The 17750-nt window shown below is 39.3% G+C and overlaps 3 protein-coding genes across 5 annotated transcripts in view; all 3 read right to left on the bottom strand.

Moving 5' to 3' along the window:
• The window catches only part of LOC133646659 (signal-induced proliferation-associated 1-like protein 1), a 182389-nt gene extending 180738 nt beyond the window's left edge, over positions 1-1651 (bottom strand). For 2 of the 3 annotated variants that reach the window (XM_062042255.1, XM_062042257.1), the window contains exon 1: positions 1267-1651. The gene's annotated coding sequence lies outside the window, so the exon portion shown is untranslated. The remainder of the gene's footprint in view (positions 1-1266) is intronic. The other variant, XM_062042254.1, reaches the window with a different exon arrangement.
• Positions 1652-2572: 921 nt separating this feature from the next.
• gpx2 (glutathione peroxidase 2) lies at positions 2573-9703 on the bottom strand. The gene is made up of 2 exons (XM_062042249.1): positions 9225-9703; positions 2573-3210 (listed from the first exon to the last, which is right to left on the bottom strand). Exons 1-2 carry the CDS (start codon positions 9444-9446, stop codon positions 2857-2859), a joined length of 576 nt encoding a protein of 191 aa, XP_061898233.1. The 5' UTR covers positions 9447-9703; the 3' UTR covers positions 2573-2856.
• Positions 9704-9805: 102 nt separating this feature from the next.
• Positions 9806-17750, bottom strand: part of LOC133646655 (ras-related protein Rab-15-like) — a 65625-nt gene continuing 57680 nt past the window's right edge. The window contains exons 4-7 of the mRNA XM_062042248.1: positions 17408-17485; positions 17189-17278; positions 10470-10535; positions 9806-10394 (exon numbers count right to left, since the gene is read on the bottom strand). Coding sequence (XP_061898232.1) covers positions 10242-10394; positions 10470-10535; positions 17189-17278; positions 17408-17485 — 387 coding nt within the window. The 3' untranslated portion in view covers positions 9806-10241. The remainder of the gene's footprint in view (positions 10395-10469; positions 10536-17188; positions 17279-17407; positions 17486-17750) is intronic.

The following is a 17750-nucleotide window of genomic DNA, read 5'->3' as shown; positions in this document are numbered from 1 at the left end:
GCAGGTAAATCTACTGTTAAAATGTTGGTTACTGTACATTAATTGAAAATTGCTTGAATGTTGAAAATGTGAGCAGAAAAGGTTTCTTCTTGCTAATTCAACCTAAAGTGATGGTTGTACTTTATTCAAATAAGATGTGACTGCATTGGCCATTAATTGTCTAGTTGCTTGTTCATATCCATAACTCATTTATATCTAATTCCCTTACAAAATATAACAGAATACAAGAAACCTAACATGCAGTGTTCAGTATGTAGTATTTATTTCACAGTAACACCGGTTGATTTTATTTGGCTGAAAAGTTACTGAATCGATTTCAACTCACTGAATCGCTTTGGAACGTCCCTGAATCATATCGGCAATCACAAATATTGAATCGAATTGTAGTTAAAATTAATTGTTACACCCCTACAAAAAAGTAATCGATCCATCCATTTTCTACCGCCTGTCCCCTTCAGGGGCACGAGGGTGCTGGAGCCTATCCCAGCTGCATTCAGGCGGTAGGCGGGGTACACCCTGGACAAGTCGCCACCTCATCACAGGGTCAACACAGAAAAGTAATATTTTCTTGAAATGTGGTCTGTCAGATTTGAAACAAGGAAGGTTTCAAAAAGGGTTAGTGAACAACGTAAAAGCACAACAACATTATAAACTAGCATTCAGTTGCACACAGTCAAGCTTAATGCTCGGGGCAGGCAGGCATAACTGATACTGATACACATCCGATACTGAGTCATTTTGTTGACAGGTGTTCTTAAATTAAGTTACTATGATGTAACGTTCACTGTAACACCTGTGAATGAGCGCCCACATCTACAGACATGTGACGAGTAACTGTCATGGACTGTTATTTAAGTGTTCATGTTATATGACATGTCTCACACAAGAAAACATAGTACCAACATGCAAGCACAAGTCAACAATGTTACAAACATTCACTCGCACACAGCATGACTGTAAACATGAAAATAAAACAAATACAGATGTTCCTGAAGTAGCACGGAAGCATACGTCTACTGTGGTGTGACGTTCATGGTACCACCTGTGAATGGGACCCCAGAGCACTCCTGGGTACAATGCGTATTTTGGATAGCCTTGGTGAAGTTCGTTTTCTACCGGAACCTTTCTCACCTCTATTTTAGAGTTAAAAAATCAAGAAAACATGGCTCCACACTGACTCATCGCTGCACCTTATTTGCTTCGTCCTCCACGGTGGCGGCGGCACACGTGTACGCGAGTGTGACCAGTGCACCACAATCCACTCACCTTCGTTCTGCCTTTCCCTCCTCCTTCTTCTTTTGGACAAAAGACGAAGACGAAGCGCCGTCTTTCCTTTCTTTTGTTACACTCGAGCTCTCACGCGTCCGTGACATTAACAGCGCAGGCGACCCGCTTCTCCTCCATGTTGTATTCTAATGGCAATCGTGGAGCGTCCACTTGGCTTTGTAACCAAAGATGGCCCCACGCCTCCCGCCGAGGCGCAACTTGGAAGTTTGATAGAAAGTTACAGCTTTGCCTCGCTCCGCTATGCAGCTGCTGAAAGGATGAGCTCATTCGCTCTGCCTGCCTATCGTCTGCTTTCCTCCAAGTCTCGCGAGAAAGCCCGAGAGGAGAAAGCAAAACGTTCCCGTGGCAACAGGGCTGACAGGGCTCACCTGTGGTGTGTGTACGGCGGGAAGAAATGAAGAGCACTCACTCTGTCGGTAAAAGAACCAACGGAAGTTATGACGTCGTTTCTTTATGTCTACTTTGAAGAAAATGTGGACACGAGCGAGATTTTCAAATTGACCATTTGAAAGACAAATAAAAACAAGTTAAGATATAGCTTAGAAATGATTTCTAATCGTCCTATAAATTTGGAAACGCAAAGCTTGGTATAAACGATCTTTACATGATTAGGTACACATTATCCTCATTCTAGTATCTCATGTAAACAAAATTGAAATGCAATAGAGTTCTAACCAAATTGTAACATGTTAAATCAATAGCTCTCTGACAGTGTCAATCAAAACTGAGCATTACTATATTTGTAAGAGACAACTGAAATGGCAATAGAGGCTACAACCAGTGTGGTCCATGGCAGCCATTAGGTGAGGAGTAGTGCAGAAGATCACTTCTACTAGGCTGTAGACAATACATAGGCCGACTGTGTGTCGACAGACATGAGCAAACTGCATGAAGAGAGGATGATGTGTTATAGTTAAGCATTGACTGTGGCATGCATATATCTTAGGAAGTCTGCTAAACTATGGCAGAATTTCCACAAAAGCTAAATGTGGCATGCAGATGATGCAAAACATTCTGGGAGTAAAGTATATTTAGGTGCAATGATATGGCCATAACATTAGGTAGATTTATTGATATCCTTTACAGGTTGCGGTCGAATAGATAGTTGAATGTCATAATTAGCATTTCTGATATGTTGTCTCATGCAATTAATTTCTTAAAACTATTGATTGAGCTGTTAATTCATTTAATTGTGCAGCAGTCGTGTCCTGTTTATTGAAAGCTTGCATCACAAGCACAGAGAAAATGTCTAAAAAACTGTTTTTGAAACATGTAAACAAGCTATGAAACATCTTCCTGCAAGCCATAATCTTGCAAGTGTGTGAGGTGAATGTTGATTAAAAGCATTGCAGCATCGTATCTGTTTAATCAAGTGTATAGCCCCATCTGCTGGCTAGGCAAACACATAACACATTTACTTTATTAGCTCAATTGAGAACAGAGGGGTTGACTTTATGCATCCACCACCTTTAAGCACTTATGGAGCATCAGATGATAAGTCTTTTGTTTTTAAAAAATATCACCTTCATGAAATAAGACTCAAACATGTGGATTAAAAAGTCCTCATTCTCAAGTTTTGGTTAGTTTTAATAATCTCTTAATATCAGGCTCTATGTTAACGGTGGGGAACGTTTTGCTGTATCTTTTAAACGGCTCTCCCTCGGGTGCTATGAGGAACTTTTCAAAGTTCCAGGACACGTCCGTCCTATTGACAGGACTCCAAACCAAATATTTGGGGTCCTGCATGAGAGATGTGGGGTCATCTTCAGGATATGGGAGTTTGTCTTTGAGATAGGCGAAGACGGGATGAGTGTTTGATCCGTTCACGTCACACTTCTCAAAGACGGTGAAGTTAGGTTGGAATCCTCCTCCTGGACGTACATGTTGGAGTGAATTTAGGATCTCAGCATTGGTACAATTCTCCTGTAAAAAAAAACCATTCATTCTGTAATTATTTTTGCAATGCCATCCATCCATCCATTTTCTACCGCTTGTCCCTTTTGGGGTCGCGGGGGGTGCTGGAGCCTATCTCAGCTGCAATCGGGCGGAAGGCGGGGTACACCCTGGAGAAGTCGCCACCTCATCACAGGGCCAACACAGAGACAACATTCACACTCACATTCACACACAAGGGCCAATTTAGTATTGCCAATCAACCTATCCACAGGTGCATGTCTTTGGAGGTGGGAGGAAGCCGGAGTACCCGGAGGGAACCCACGCAGTCATGGGGAGAACATGCAAACTCCATACAGAAAAATCCAGAGCCCGGGATTGAACTCAGGACCTTCGCATTGTGAGGCACATGCACTAACTCTTACCCACCGTGCTGCCCTTTTTGCAAAGCATATTTCGCAAAAGTGCACCACACACATTTTATCATGAGGGAACTTGGTAGACCGTGCTCTCTGTTTTGGGGCAAACCAACGTTTACAACAGAACTTTGTGTTGAAACTGGGCGACATGGACGTTTTCCAATAAGGATCCCAAACATTTTCAAGATAAGCCATACATTTATACAGGCTTTGTACACCTTTTCCATGGCTAAATTCAAGCACTTTTTAAAGACTTTCAAAATCAATTTTCCAGTTTTTCCAGTACCCTTCAAACGGCGAAAACCAGTGTGAATCAATCCATAGCCTTGTTGTTCATTTTTTTTATTTTTTTATTTTTATTTCAGGCAATGACATAAAAAAGTACAAAGTTGACAACACATTATAATATACATTAATATAGTGCAAAAGGTAATGTATAGTATGTAATGCATGATTGTCCAGTTTTGGCTGAAAGGGAGTGGGAAGAAGATAATTTATTTAATCCCACCCCAGTTCTCCATTTAGTGATTATTCACATGAGTTTCACTGTTACTTTGTTCAAGGATTATAATACAGATGTTGTATTATAGTGGCATTACCACAGGTAACAATAAGTATTACACTGAAACAAAAATTTGTATCAACAATGTAGGAATAATGAATATACCAACAATGGTAATAGACAAAAAGCCAACAATGGTAATAGACAACATAGCAATAATGGTAAGGAAACATTGTTAATGTTAACACTTTGAGACAGAGTACAACAGCAGGTCAAATTAAAGACCCTCATCTCTATATTTGAACCAGACCCCATGTTTGTATAATAGTTTAAATCGATTAATAGTTTGGCATAGCTTGTGTTGTAAGACCAGTTTGTTCCATAGTTTTACTCCGCATACAGACACACAAAAACGTTTACGAGTGGTTTGAGCTCTCGGCAATAAGAAATATCCAAAGCCTCTCAAGTTATGAGCCTGCACTCGTCTTATAAAAAACGTTGTAGATTAGGCGGCAATAATTTCTTAAATGCTTTATATAAGATTATTAATGTATTATATTTAACAAGGTCATCAAATTTGAGCAACTTTGATTGCATAAACAGATTATGAGTATGTTCTAAATAACCAACTTTGTGAATGATCCGCCCTGCTCTTTTCTGTAATATGATCAGAGGATTAATTGTGTTGTGGCAAGTATTCCCCCATACTTCAACACAGTATGTAAGGTATGGGAGTACCAAAGTGCAGTATAGAGTACGGAGTGCATTTTCATTGAGGTATAGTTTTGCTTTGTTTATAATTGAGAGGCTTTTGGAGATTTTTGTTTTAATGTGTCTGACATGAGGTTTCCATGATAGTTTACTATCAATTATTACTCCCAAAAATGTATTCTCATTTACGATTTTAATTTGGGTACCATCAATACTTATTTTCTGTTCAGACGTTATGTTGCGTTTTCCTAACATCACTATCTTAGTTTTATTTATATTCAAAGATAATTTATTTGTGTCCAACCATTTTTTTACTATGTTTAGTTCTGTGTTTACTGTATTTATGAGCTCATTATAGTCATCACTACTGTAGAATATATTTGTGTCGTCTGCAAATAGTATACATTTCAGTACTTTGGATGTATTAAACATATCATTAATATATACATTAAACAGTTTTGGCCCCAACACGGACCCTTGGGGGACACCACAAGCAATGCCAAGAGTATCAGATAAAAATTGACCCATTTTTACAAACTGTACCCTCCCTGTTAAATAACTTTTTAACCAGTCACCAGCCAGCCCCCTAATTCCATATCTTTCCATTTTATCTAGTAGAATTGAATGATTAATGGTATCAAAGGCTTTCTTTAGATCAATAAAAATACCAACTGTATATATTTTATGCTCCATTGCATTAAGAATTTCTTCAATAGCTTCAGTTATCGTCATTGAGGTTGTTCGTTTGGACCTAAAGCCATACTGACCGCCATTGATTATATGATGCTTCTCAAGAAAAGAGTCGAGAGTTAAATAGTTTCTCTAAGATTTTTGAGAACTGAGGCAAAAGAGAGATTGGTCTGTAATTGGTGAAAGCGTGTTTGCTGTCACTTTTGAAGAGCGGAGTTATCTTAGCGATTTTCATTTGACTTGGAAAGCAGCCAGTCTGGAATGATAGGTTACATATATAAGTTAAGGGTTTTACAATATTCAGTATAACTTTTTGAACCAATATCATGTTGATATCATGGCAGTCAGTGGAGCACTTACTTTTACACTTCCGCACAATGTTTGTCACTTCCTGCTCATTTGTAGCTGAGAGGAAAAATGACGAAGAATTATGTTCAATAGATGATTTTGTAACTCCATTGTCTGGGATATCAACAGCCAATTTAGGACCAACATTTACAAAAAAACTATTGAATTTATTCACTACATTACTCATATTATAATCTTCACCGTTTTCATCAATTAAGTAATCAGGATATGTCAACTTTGAATATCCTTGTTTGATTAAACTATTCAAAACATCCCAAGTTCCTTTTATATTGTTTTTGTTTTCATATAGTTTTTTTGATAATATAACAGTTTGCTTGTTCTTATAATATCAGTTAATTTATTTTTGTACTTCTTGTATCGTTGTTTGACTTATTTTGTTTTTATTTTGATGAAAAGTTTGTAGAGATTGTTTTTCTTTTTACAGGCATTATCTATCCCTTTTTTGATCCAACGGCTATTTAATTTTTTTCCTTTTATAAAATATTCTTTCACGGGGCAATGTTTGTTATGCAGGGAAGTAAAGATGTCTAAAAAATTACAATAAGCACTGTCCACATTTGGTTTTCTGTATACTGAAGTCCAATTCTGAACTGCTAAACTATTGTTTAGGGCACAGATTGTTTCCTCAGTTGTTATTTGTTTAGAGATTTTTGCCATAGTGTCTTTGGTTTTCTTGAGATGACAGTCATATAAAGTAAAAACAGGTAAATGGTCAGTGATATCACATATAAATAGACAACTGGTGACTTGATTTCCCATAAGGTTAGTAAAAATGTTGTCGATGATTGTGTCACTATGTGTTGTTATTCTGCTTGGTTTGGTTATGGTTGGATATAGAGACAAGCTGTACATTGTGTCAATGAAGTCATCAACATGTTTTTGCTTGGTTGAGTTTAACAAATCAATGTTAAAATCACCACAGATAAATATTGTTTTATGGTTCACAGAGGAAAATAGTTTACCCATCCACTCATTGAAAGTGTCTATGCTTGAACCAGGTGCCCGGTATACACAACTCATGAAGATATTTGTCTTTTTGTCATTTAGGATTTCCACTGTTAAACATTCAAATAATCCATCGACTGCTATGGTCATGTTTGCTAAAACTTTAAATGTAACAGATTTATGAATGTACAATGCGACCCCTCCTATTTTATTTATTCTGTTTATGTATCTTAATTCATAGTCATTCAGACTAAAATCAATACCTTTATCATTGTTGAACCAGGTTTCAGTAATTGCAATAATGGTAAATGGATGACTAAATTCTTTCAAGTAATCCTTGATAGCCTCAAAGTTAGTGTACATGCTTCGACTATTGAAATGTATTATTGACAGACTATCTTCTGATTTTACACTGCTTTCACAGGTAAAATAATTACAGTTTTTTACAATCGCAGAGAAAAAATTATTATCAGGATCTATCTCCATATCAGTCTCTGTTGTGGCGTGCTCTTGATACTCACACATGTCCAGTTCTTTTTGTTGATGTTGTAGGATCTTCTGTAACATGTCCAGATCAATACTTGGTGTGGTCTGTGTTCTTGGTGTGGGTAGCATTGAGATGATGTAGAAGTCACAAAGCTACATTGATACCAAGTACTGCATCAATGTCAATACTTATCAAGATCTTCTATTTTCCTCACCACCAAGACTTTTGCTTCCTCCGGCGTCCCATTTAGTTTGATGAAGATCTTACAGTTCGTTACCCAGGTTTGTTGAATCTTGCTTTGCCTTTTAAGTTGTCGTGCGATACTTGCAATGTCAGCATTTTTCTTTGTCAAGTGTTCATTTATGAAAACATTTGTACCTTTCAGTTTGCGTCCTTGCTTCAATAGTGCGATTTTCTTTTTCCTGTTTGTGAATCTCATGATGACAGCTGGTGGTCTCTGGTTCCTCATGGGCAGTGTGACAAACCTCGATGTGCTTCAGGTCCATCTCTATCCCCCTGCTCTAGAAATAGGAAGCCACCTGCTGCTCCAGCAACTGTATCTCCTGCTCGCTGGGCTCCCCGCTGTCCGCGGCTTATTTTTGATGCCGGTGATGACCACATCATTCATGCGGGAGTATTGCTCGAGCTCGTCCACTCGCCGCTCCAGATCCACAATGCGCCGGTCCTTCTCCACGTTCTGGAGGCGTAGCTGTTTCACCTCCTCTAGTAGCCCAAGAAGCTGCCCCTGCTGCGCTCTGACCGCAGTCACATCGCTGCACAGGGAGTGGAGTGCGAGCCTCATCTCCTCGGGCTTTTCCTTGGTGGAGGCATTATGATGGTCTATATGCCAACGCATCCAGCAACAGAAGAAAAAATCCCACCTCCGTATGTCAGGCTGCTAATGCTAGCCGGCTTTGGTGTGCTAGCCCGGAGCACCGATCGACACAAACTGCAAAGTGTCACGGCACAGTGACACACCGAAGCCAAAAAAGTACAAAAAAGATGTGCTGGTTTTGCACAAGGTGATCGTCAAACTCGACAGCCCCACGTCGAAAACAGTCAGTCAGGCGCGTGACGTGTGAAACAGGAAGTGACTTCAAAAAATGAAGTTTGAGGTCACCAAATGCTGTCTGTAGGAAAAATACGGAAAATCTGCTAAAACCTAAGCCTAACATTGAACCAGCACTTATCATGAACTGAATGAGGCATAGAAAATGAAGCAGTGTTTCTGTAGACTATTCAATGTCATTGGTGTTTGCAAACGTTGTTTACTTGTTTTTTTGTATCATCATCATCATCATCATTCATGTGTACATCATTCCTTACAAGAAATAACTAATTAATATTGTTTACTTGTTTGATTGTATCATAATTCATGCATAAATATGTTCATTAAAATGACAACCTCCCGGCATGATGGACCGATGCACCACTGTCATTTTGGGGGCGACAAAGAGCCGAACATACGGCTCTGGCATGACAACAACCTAATGTAAGGGCTCGTGCAAAGCCAACAGATCAAGCGTATGGCTTTCATTTTTAAGGAAACTTATTTGTTTGCCATTTTATAATTAGCCTATTGAGACTGCAGATACATTTGATGAACATTTCCAAGCATTTACAAGCACTTCACCCAAAATTCAAGCATTTTTCAAACCTTGAAAACACAACATTAAAATCCAAGCATTTTCAAGGTTTTTAAGCACCCTTACGAACCCTGTTAATTACTAACTATAGTAACAACCGGTGCAACTATGTGGAATTCCTTGCTCAAGTGGCTTAAGGCAGTGCTAGAGATCAATGGTGCTCACATGAAATATTCACACTTTGGACAGCTCACTGTACACTTACTACTCCAAAGTATACACTAGTTTCATTTCTATAATACTGGAAATTGAGAAGATACAACTTTTTAACTGACCTGATATCCAAACTGGTTACAGGGGAATGCCAGGACCACCAGCCGATGTGGATACTTGCTCTGGAGATGGTTGAGCTGGCTGAAGTCCTGGCTGGTGGTGCCTCAGAGCGAGGCCACATTCTCTATCAGCACCACCCGCCCTCGGAACACGTTGAAGTCCACCAGGTCGCCCTCCAGCGTGGTGGCCTTCAGGTCATAGAAGGTCTTGACGATGAACGACATCCTCAGCGGCAGAGAAGTGCACTTGAGAGAGGTTGGACCTTCAGGTGAGGAAGTACCTGAGTGGTGAAGGAGGAGCTGCTACGTGGGGGTGGTTAGACATGGCTCTGCAGGGAAACTGATATACTCAGCACATTCTATACTCTTATTCAAAATGATGCATAACACCACTTTAAAATGTGTTGGTTTACCTTATTGGAATAAGAAGTTACCTTGTTTTTAACAGTTGCATAGATGCACTTTTTAAAAGTGTGGAAAAGTTAAATTTTGAAGTCTCCGACAACATATTAGTCATTAAATATGTAACATGTTGATGAAAAAAGACCTCAGTGAAACATGAACCCACTCTCCATTGGTCCATGAATTTTTAAACATTATATTTATTTAGCTCAACATAATACATTCAATTCTTCAGCTAAAGTTAAAACATCTTGGGCAGAAGCTGAAAAATGTAATTTAATCCCGGTGCCAATAATTGTTACATGTTAAATATAAATGTACTGCAGTCAGAAATAAAATAAACACAAGCGGGATCACCTTAACTGCATGTGTAAACTAGTGCAACCTCAGGTTTCATAGTGTTAATAATTTAACTTCTTCCTCTAACTCTCTTTACAAACCAGCAATACATTATAAGTTAATGGGCGGGGAATATGATTAGTACAGATAACGTTGAACCTTAGTGGAACATTACAGCCCTCTGTTGGTACATGGTGGTAAACTGTGTACAGTTAATTTTGAAACCCAGCAGAAAAGAAAAAGTAAAACGTAGGAAATACCATTTTTAAAAGATTGTCTTTAACAGCCACAGACCCTCTGAATGCTGTTGACGTGATCTTGACTGCTTTCATCCAGCGCAGCCTTGTTTAAATAATCATCCAGCGAACCCAACAGGTTGTCCACGTCTGTCTTGTGAGCCTGCAGCACTTGTTTTGCCACATGAGTGAACGACTGAAAATGACATATAAATACAAAACATAGTAAGATGTATAAGATCTGAGCCCATTTACCTGATTTTTTGCTTACCTTGTCAATGTTGTTGCTGGTAGATGCACTGGTCTCAAAGAAGTCCATTCCATATCTTTCAGCCAGCTGCAACATGTAGTTAGAAAGAAACACATTTTTAGTATGAAGTATTGTTCTGATTTGGTGTCCAAACTTTTTCTACCGAATGCTGCATACAGAAAGGATTCATTGTATTACTCCACCTACGTTTTCTTCCATCGCACACACATTACAAGTTCTCCTTTTCTTTTTGTACAGTATGAATAATTTATGGCTTATAGCTTGGCAATCTCCACATTTACAACGCAATGTACCGGTAGATCCCAAGTTTCTCAGCTCCTGTCTGCTCTAACGCTTTACCCTCTCAGCTTCTATAACCAATAGTTCATAATCTGTATATTCAGGTTAAAAAAGATAAGGTTGTGAATCTTCATTTGCCAAAAATAGTGGTCTATTACAAAGTTTGCCATAATTAGAACACACACATTTGTTGCTGGAAGTAGGAACTCAGTCCGTTGCAGGGGCAATGAAATCAATGCGCCCAGGAAAAAAGTTCCCGTAATGCTTAAAATGACCAAAACACAGTAATATTGTACGACACCAAAAACCAGTGATAAATAAAAACAGAATAGAATGATTTGCAAACCCTTTTCAACTTATATTCAATTGAATAGACTGCAAAGACAAGATATTTAATGTTTGAACTGAGAAACTTAATTATTTTTTTGCAAATAATCATTAATTTAGAATTTAATGGCAGCAACACATTGCAAAACAGTTGACACAGGGGCATTTTTACCACTGTGTTACATGGCCTTTCCTTTTAACAACACTCAGTAAACGTTTGGGAACTGAGGAGACCGATTTTTTAAGTTTTTCCAGGTGGAATTCTTCCCCATTCTTGGTTGATGTACAGCTTAAGTTGTTCAACACTACGGGGTCTCCGTTGTGGTATTTTAGGCTTCATAATGCGCCACACATTTTCAATGGGAGACAGGTCTGGACTACAGGCAGGCCAGTCTAGTACCCGCACTCTTTTACTACTAAGCCACACTGTTGTAACACGTGCAGAATGCAACTTGGCATTGTCTTGCTGAAATAAGCAGGGGCGTCCATGAAAAAGACGCTGCTTGGATGGCAACATATGTTGCTCCAAAACCTGTATGTAACTTTCAGCATTAATGGTGCCTTCACAGATGTGTAAGTTACCCATGCCTTGGGTACTAATACACCCCCATACCATCACAGGTGCTGGCTTTTGAACTTTGCACCTATAACAATCCAGATGGTTCTCTTCCTCTTTGGTCCGGAGGACACAACGTCCACAGTTTACAAAAACAATTTGAAATGTGGACTCGTCAGACCACAGAACACTTTTTCACTTTGCATCAGTCCATCTTAGATGAGCTTGGGCCCAGCGAAGCCGGCGGCGTTTCTGGGTGTTGTTGATAAATGGCTTTCGCTTTGCATAGTAAATAAATAAATGATAAATGGGTTATACTTGTATAGCGCTTTTCTACCTTCAAGGTACTCAAAGCGCTTTGACAGTATTTCCACATTCACCCATTCACACACACATTCACACACTGATGGCGGGAGCTGCCATGCAAGGCGCTAACCAGCAGCCATCAGGAGCAAGGGTGAAGTGTCTTGCCCAAGGACACAACGGACGTGACTAGGATGGTAGAAGGTGGGGATTGAACCCCAGTAACCAGCAACCCTCCGATTGCTGGCACGACCACTCTACCAACTTCGCCAGTAGCGCTTTAACTTGCGCTTACAGATGTAGCGACAAACTGTAGTTACTGACAGTGGTTTTCTGAAGTGCTCCTGAGCCCATGTGGTGATATCCTTTACACACTGATGTCGGTTTTTGATGCAGTACAGCCTGAGGGATCGAAGGTTACGGGTATTCAATGTTGGTTTTCGGCCTTTCTCCAGATTCTCTGAAACTTTTGATGATATTACAGACCGTAGATGGTGAAATCTCCAAATTCCTTGCAATAGCTCTTTGAGGAATGTTGTTCTTAAACTGTTCGACAATTTGCTCACACATTTGTTCACAAAGTGGTGACCCTCGCCCCCTCCTTGTTTGTGAATTACTGAGCATTTCAAGGAAGCTGCTTTTATACCCAATCATGGTACCCACCTGTTTCCCAATTATCCTATTCACCTGTGGGATGTTCCAAATAAGTGTTTGATGACCATTCCTCAACTTTCTCAGTCTTTTTTGCCACTTGTGCCAGCTTTTTTGAAACACGTTGCAGGCATCAAATTCCAAATGAGCTAATATTTGCAAAAAATTAAGTTTACCAGTTCGAATGTTAAGTATCTTGTCTTTGCAGTGTATTCAATTGAATATAGGTTGAAAAGGATTTGCAAATCATTGTATTCTGTTTTTATTTATCATTTACACAACGTGCCAACTTCACTGGTTTTGGGTTTTATACATATTTATGAGCCTGCTACAAAGCAATCGCCCAATGGGTGCTTGCATTGCACGCAGCCCATCTTATTATTGCTTGGACTTCAACTTATATTATTATTCTTTCATTACAAACTCTCGCAATTAATAAGAGACAAACCAGCCAACAAACCCCAACATATCTTATATCGTCAGAAAGGTCCTGATTGTGGCTACAGCGGCACTTCATTTTTAGAACATTTTGTGTTACGCTATTCCAGAAAAGGATTCCTATGGGCCCATTTAATGGGTACCCCTGGGCCCATTGAATTAGTACACCACTTTTCCCAATCGCTTTTTTCAGGAAACAGCAGAATGTAGCAAGGTTACCTCTTCTTGTTGCTCAGCCATACTTTCACATAGCTCGGTGCTTATTATCTAATTTAATTCCGACACTTGTCTACTTTATCTCTTGCTAAAAAGTTTATGTTCATGCTGCTTTGGCTGGGTCGCCACCAGAAAGAGGTGAGCGCCGGCAGGAGGTGGTGTATGCCCAAGTTTGCTGTCGAGCAAGCATGCTGACAGTTAACGTGTGATGTATGTTTAAACCTAAAAATCATGAATTTTGATACTTGCCGCAATCTTGGAAGTATACTAACATGTAATGTTTTATGCTAGCTGTTCAGCTAATTTTGTATGTTTACAAAATAGTGCATTATAATACTTGTCGCTATCTTGGAAATACGCTACTTTGTCCTATATCATCATGCTAATGTAAGCATGCTAACACTTTATGGAAACGTTTTCGCAAATTGTTTATGGTTACAGCTAAAAATCATGGATTTTGATGCTTGGCGCCATCTTGAAAGTATGTTAACGTCTAATATTAGTATGCTAGCATTAGAGAGTGTATACCATTTCAGAAGTAAGCCGGCCTTGACCGACCCCAGGCCAGAGTTTTAGGGCACAGATAGCAAGTAGGCCCATCAAAATTCCTGTGGGAATTTTTTAGTATCAATCAATCAAAGTTTACTTACATAGCCCTTAATCACAAACGTTTAAAAGGGCTGCACAAGCCACAACGGCACCTTCGGCTCGGATCCTACATCAGGGCAAAAAAGGATCCAAAGGAAACAACGTGAAACCCTGGAAGGGACCGCAGATGTGGGGACTGGTGCAATATATGCCGAATGGATACAGTTAATAATGTGAGAGTTCATGTTGTTATGAATGTGTCTTTTACATTATAATAATAATAATAATAATAATGAATGGGTGCTGGCATTGCATCATGCCCATAATAATAAAAATGAATTTGATTTAAATAGCACTTTTTTATCAACTCAAAGCGCTCCACAGAGAATTTAGTAAGACAATGTACCGGTATAATATGTAGGACAGAAACACACATTTTTATTTTTGTATGCATTATAAGTTGTAATATACTGTACGACAAGTATGAGGTGGCCAACAATGCAGCTAATGGTCGTAATCTTTTCATTGTACAGCAAACTGTCTGTTTAACTGTGCATATGACAATAAACAATCTTGAATCTTGAATCTATTCCGCCCTTAAATGGGAACTGCACTTTTTTGGAATTTTGCCTATCGTTCACAACCATTATGAGAGAAAAGAACACACGTCTTTTTTTTAATTAGGACTTTAAAGATGATAAACGCTTGGAAGATGCGGCTAATGGGAGTCACCGTTGTAGCCTTCAAAGCCCTCTAAAACAACTTCAAAACCCTCCATCAGTTTTGTATACCGCATTTTTCGGAGTATAAGTCGCTCTGGAGTATAAGTCGCACCGGCCGAAAATGCATAATAAAGAAGGAAAAAAACATATAAGTCGCACTGGAGTATAAGTCGCATTTTTTGGGGAAATTTATTTGATAAAACCCAACACCAAGAATAGACATTTGAAAGGCAATTTAAAATAAATAAAGAATAGTGAACAACAGGCTGTAGTAACAAACACGTTCATAACATTATTTAATATGTTAAATATTTACCGAATTTTGATAATTTTATTTAATGCAAATAAACCAACTTCTTCCGTGCATTGATTTCCGTTTTCATAGCAGCGCATATCCGACTGTGTGTTCCTACTTCCGGATACAAAACGCTTGTGTGTGTTCTAATCATGGCAGACTTGGTAACAAACAATTAGACGAATGAAGATTCACAACCAAATCTTTTTGAAGCTGAATGAACAGAGGATGAACTCCTGCTTCTAGAAGCGAGCACAAAGAAGAGGGTGGATTGTGGGAGCACACGGAAGCCGATAAGAGTGAGGTGAAAGCGACTCGAAGCTGCAAATGTGAAATTTACAGACATGTTATTTCGACATAAATGGCGTGCTTACCCCAAATAAACCAGAGAAAACGACCCCGGCCAGCTGGACTAAGAAGACAACTGTCCATCGAGTGAGTGACACTTTATATTGATCATGATACATGCAGCACATCATGCGTGTATCATGACGGACATCATACGCTGTCTGGCTAGCTGTGTGCAAACAAAACATTAATTGTGTGCCATGACGGACATCATACGCTGTCTGTCTAGCTGTGTGCAAACAAAACATTAATTGTGTGCTTTACTTTACAGATACTGTAATATGATTGTTCATGTTTTTCAGTCAGTACAGATTGGTGTCGTATCGCATTGTGTTGTGCATTACAAATTTAAACCTGTTTCGTGTTGTCGTAGAAGCTCGCTGTTGTTAGCTTTTAGGGCTAATACCGAAGCATGCCGATGTGTTACTACTTTAGAAAAAGAGCTCCTCAGTGTTCGCTCTTACAATAACAATATCGCTACAGTTCGGTTAATATACAGGTTACAGAACGTAAATGAAGAATTGGTGACGGTTTTTGAATACATTTATAAAGTGATTTAGAGGTAGAATTGATTGCTCCCATTAGCTACATTTTACATGTTAGAATGCAAAAAAAACCCACCTTTTGTCTTCGTGTCTCTCATAATGAATGTGACGATAGGCAAAATTCCAAAAAAGTGCAGTTCCCCTTGAAAGCCCTCTAAAAAAAACCTCCAAAACCCACCAACAATACCCCATTTAAATCTTGTGACCTGAATATTAACCAAGTATTAGCGATATTGTTGTTATAAGCGCTAACGGCAAATAACTACTAATAGGGGTGCCATGATCTCAGTGAGCTAACTGGCTTATGCAGCTATTGACATACTCCATCCATCCATTTTCTACCGCTTATTCCCTTCAGGGTCGCGGGGGGCGCTGGAGCCTATCTCAGCTACAATCGGGCGGAAGGCGGGGTACACCCTGGACAAGTCGCCACCTCATCGCAGGGCCAACACAGATAGACAGACAACATTCACACTCACATTCACACAATTTAGTGTTGCCAATCAACCTATCCCCAGGTGCATGTCTTTGGAGGTGGGAGGAAGCCGAAGTACCCGGAGGGAACCCACGCAGTCACGGGGAGAACATGCAAACTCCACACAGAAAGATCCCAAGGCCGGGATTGATCTCACGACTACTCAGGACCTTCGTATTGTGAGGCAGACGCACTAACCTCTCTGCCACCGTGCTGCCCTATTGACATACTGACTTTGTGAAAGTTAATTATAGGTTATAAATCATGCTTCTCACTTGTATAGTAGAAGGTTGTGGCCATAAACCAAAAAGTTGGTCAACTTTGACATTCAACTTAAAACCGTAGATGGCAAGAAAGACACAAAAAGACGCTTGTTTCGTTTTTTGGTTGCCTTTTTTCTTTTTTTACCAGCGTGAGTATTGTGATTAATTCTTCATCCAAACGGGAAGCTACAGTATAACCAGCCCATCAGTCGGCATCCCAGTGAGAGCAGAAATTGTACAGTAAGGGATTATGTTGTTCATAGTTTTCATTTCTCGTTTAGCACTTAGCAAGAATGATACTTGCTGCATTTACTTATAACTCAGCGCCTTAAACTTGTATATCATCCGCCGTATATTTAAATGAAAAAATAAGGTTCTGGATTATCATTTGTCCCAAAGTAGTATTTGTTGTCTCTCAAGAAGCCTGCCATGAGTAGTGGTTGTTGAAGGAAATAGCGAACGTTGTAATGCGTCTGAAATTAATGCACCACCGGCGTATACACAGGGAATATAAAATATTGGAGGTTTTTGGATGAGCGCTTTATAATAAAGAAAATAACATTACCTCCATTGTTAGCTGACTTCTGCTTGTGTTTACTTACGAGTTAGAATGCATTAAAAGAAATAAAAATGTGTTCTTGTCTCACATAAGGATTGTGAATGATAGGCAAAATTTGAAAAAAAAAGTCCAGTTGAAATTTTTTTATTCCAACCTTGCTTCCTTCTTCCTTTGTCACGCGCCTTCTGGTGTCGTCATCCGATTTGTTCCCGACTAAGATCCTCTGTACCTTATCTGGGGCAAACTGTGGCATCAACAGAGAAGAATTAGTGAGCAGTTAGAAGAGCCTTTATCATATTGTCACAAAAAGAGTCAGTGGGTGCGCAGAAAGCCTTTGCAATATATTTTCCATGTATGATTGTTATTTTCTTACCTCATCCACGTCGCTGGCCCACTTCACTATGTGCTGAAAGGAAGGCTCGTTTGTAATGTCATAAACAAAGATGATACCCTATAATGAGAATTAGACACACTGTAGGAACATTTTACAAGAACTCTCACTCACAGACAGACCAACAATGCTAATGGTGTATTACACCCTCATACTGCAGAATAAAGATAGACCGATTATCGGCGCAGATATTTGGCATTTTGACGTAATCAGTAACTGCCTTTTTTATTTTAACAACTACCACATAACTTCACATCAAAAACAATACATACACATATACCAGTATTTAGTATTGAAAAAAAAATAGTGAAGTAGATAACCGATT

The sequence above is a fragment of the Entelurus aequoreus genome, linkage group LG03, assembly GCF_033978785.1.
Source record: "Entelurus aequoreus isolate RoL-2023_Sb linkage group LG03, RoL_Eaeq_v1.1, whole genome shotgun sequence".
NCBI lineage: Eukaryota > Metazoa > Chordata > Actinopteri > Syngnathiformes > Syngnathidae > Entelurus > Entelurus aequoreus.
Note: the sequence above shows the minus strand (reverse complement) of the source record. Positions and strands in the feature narration are given on the sequence as shown.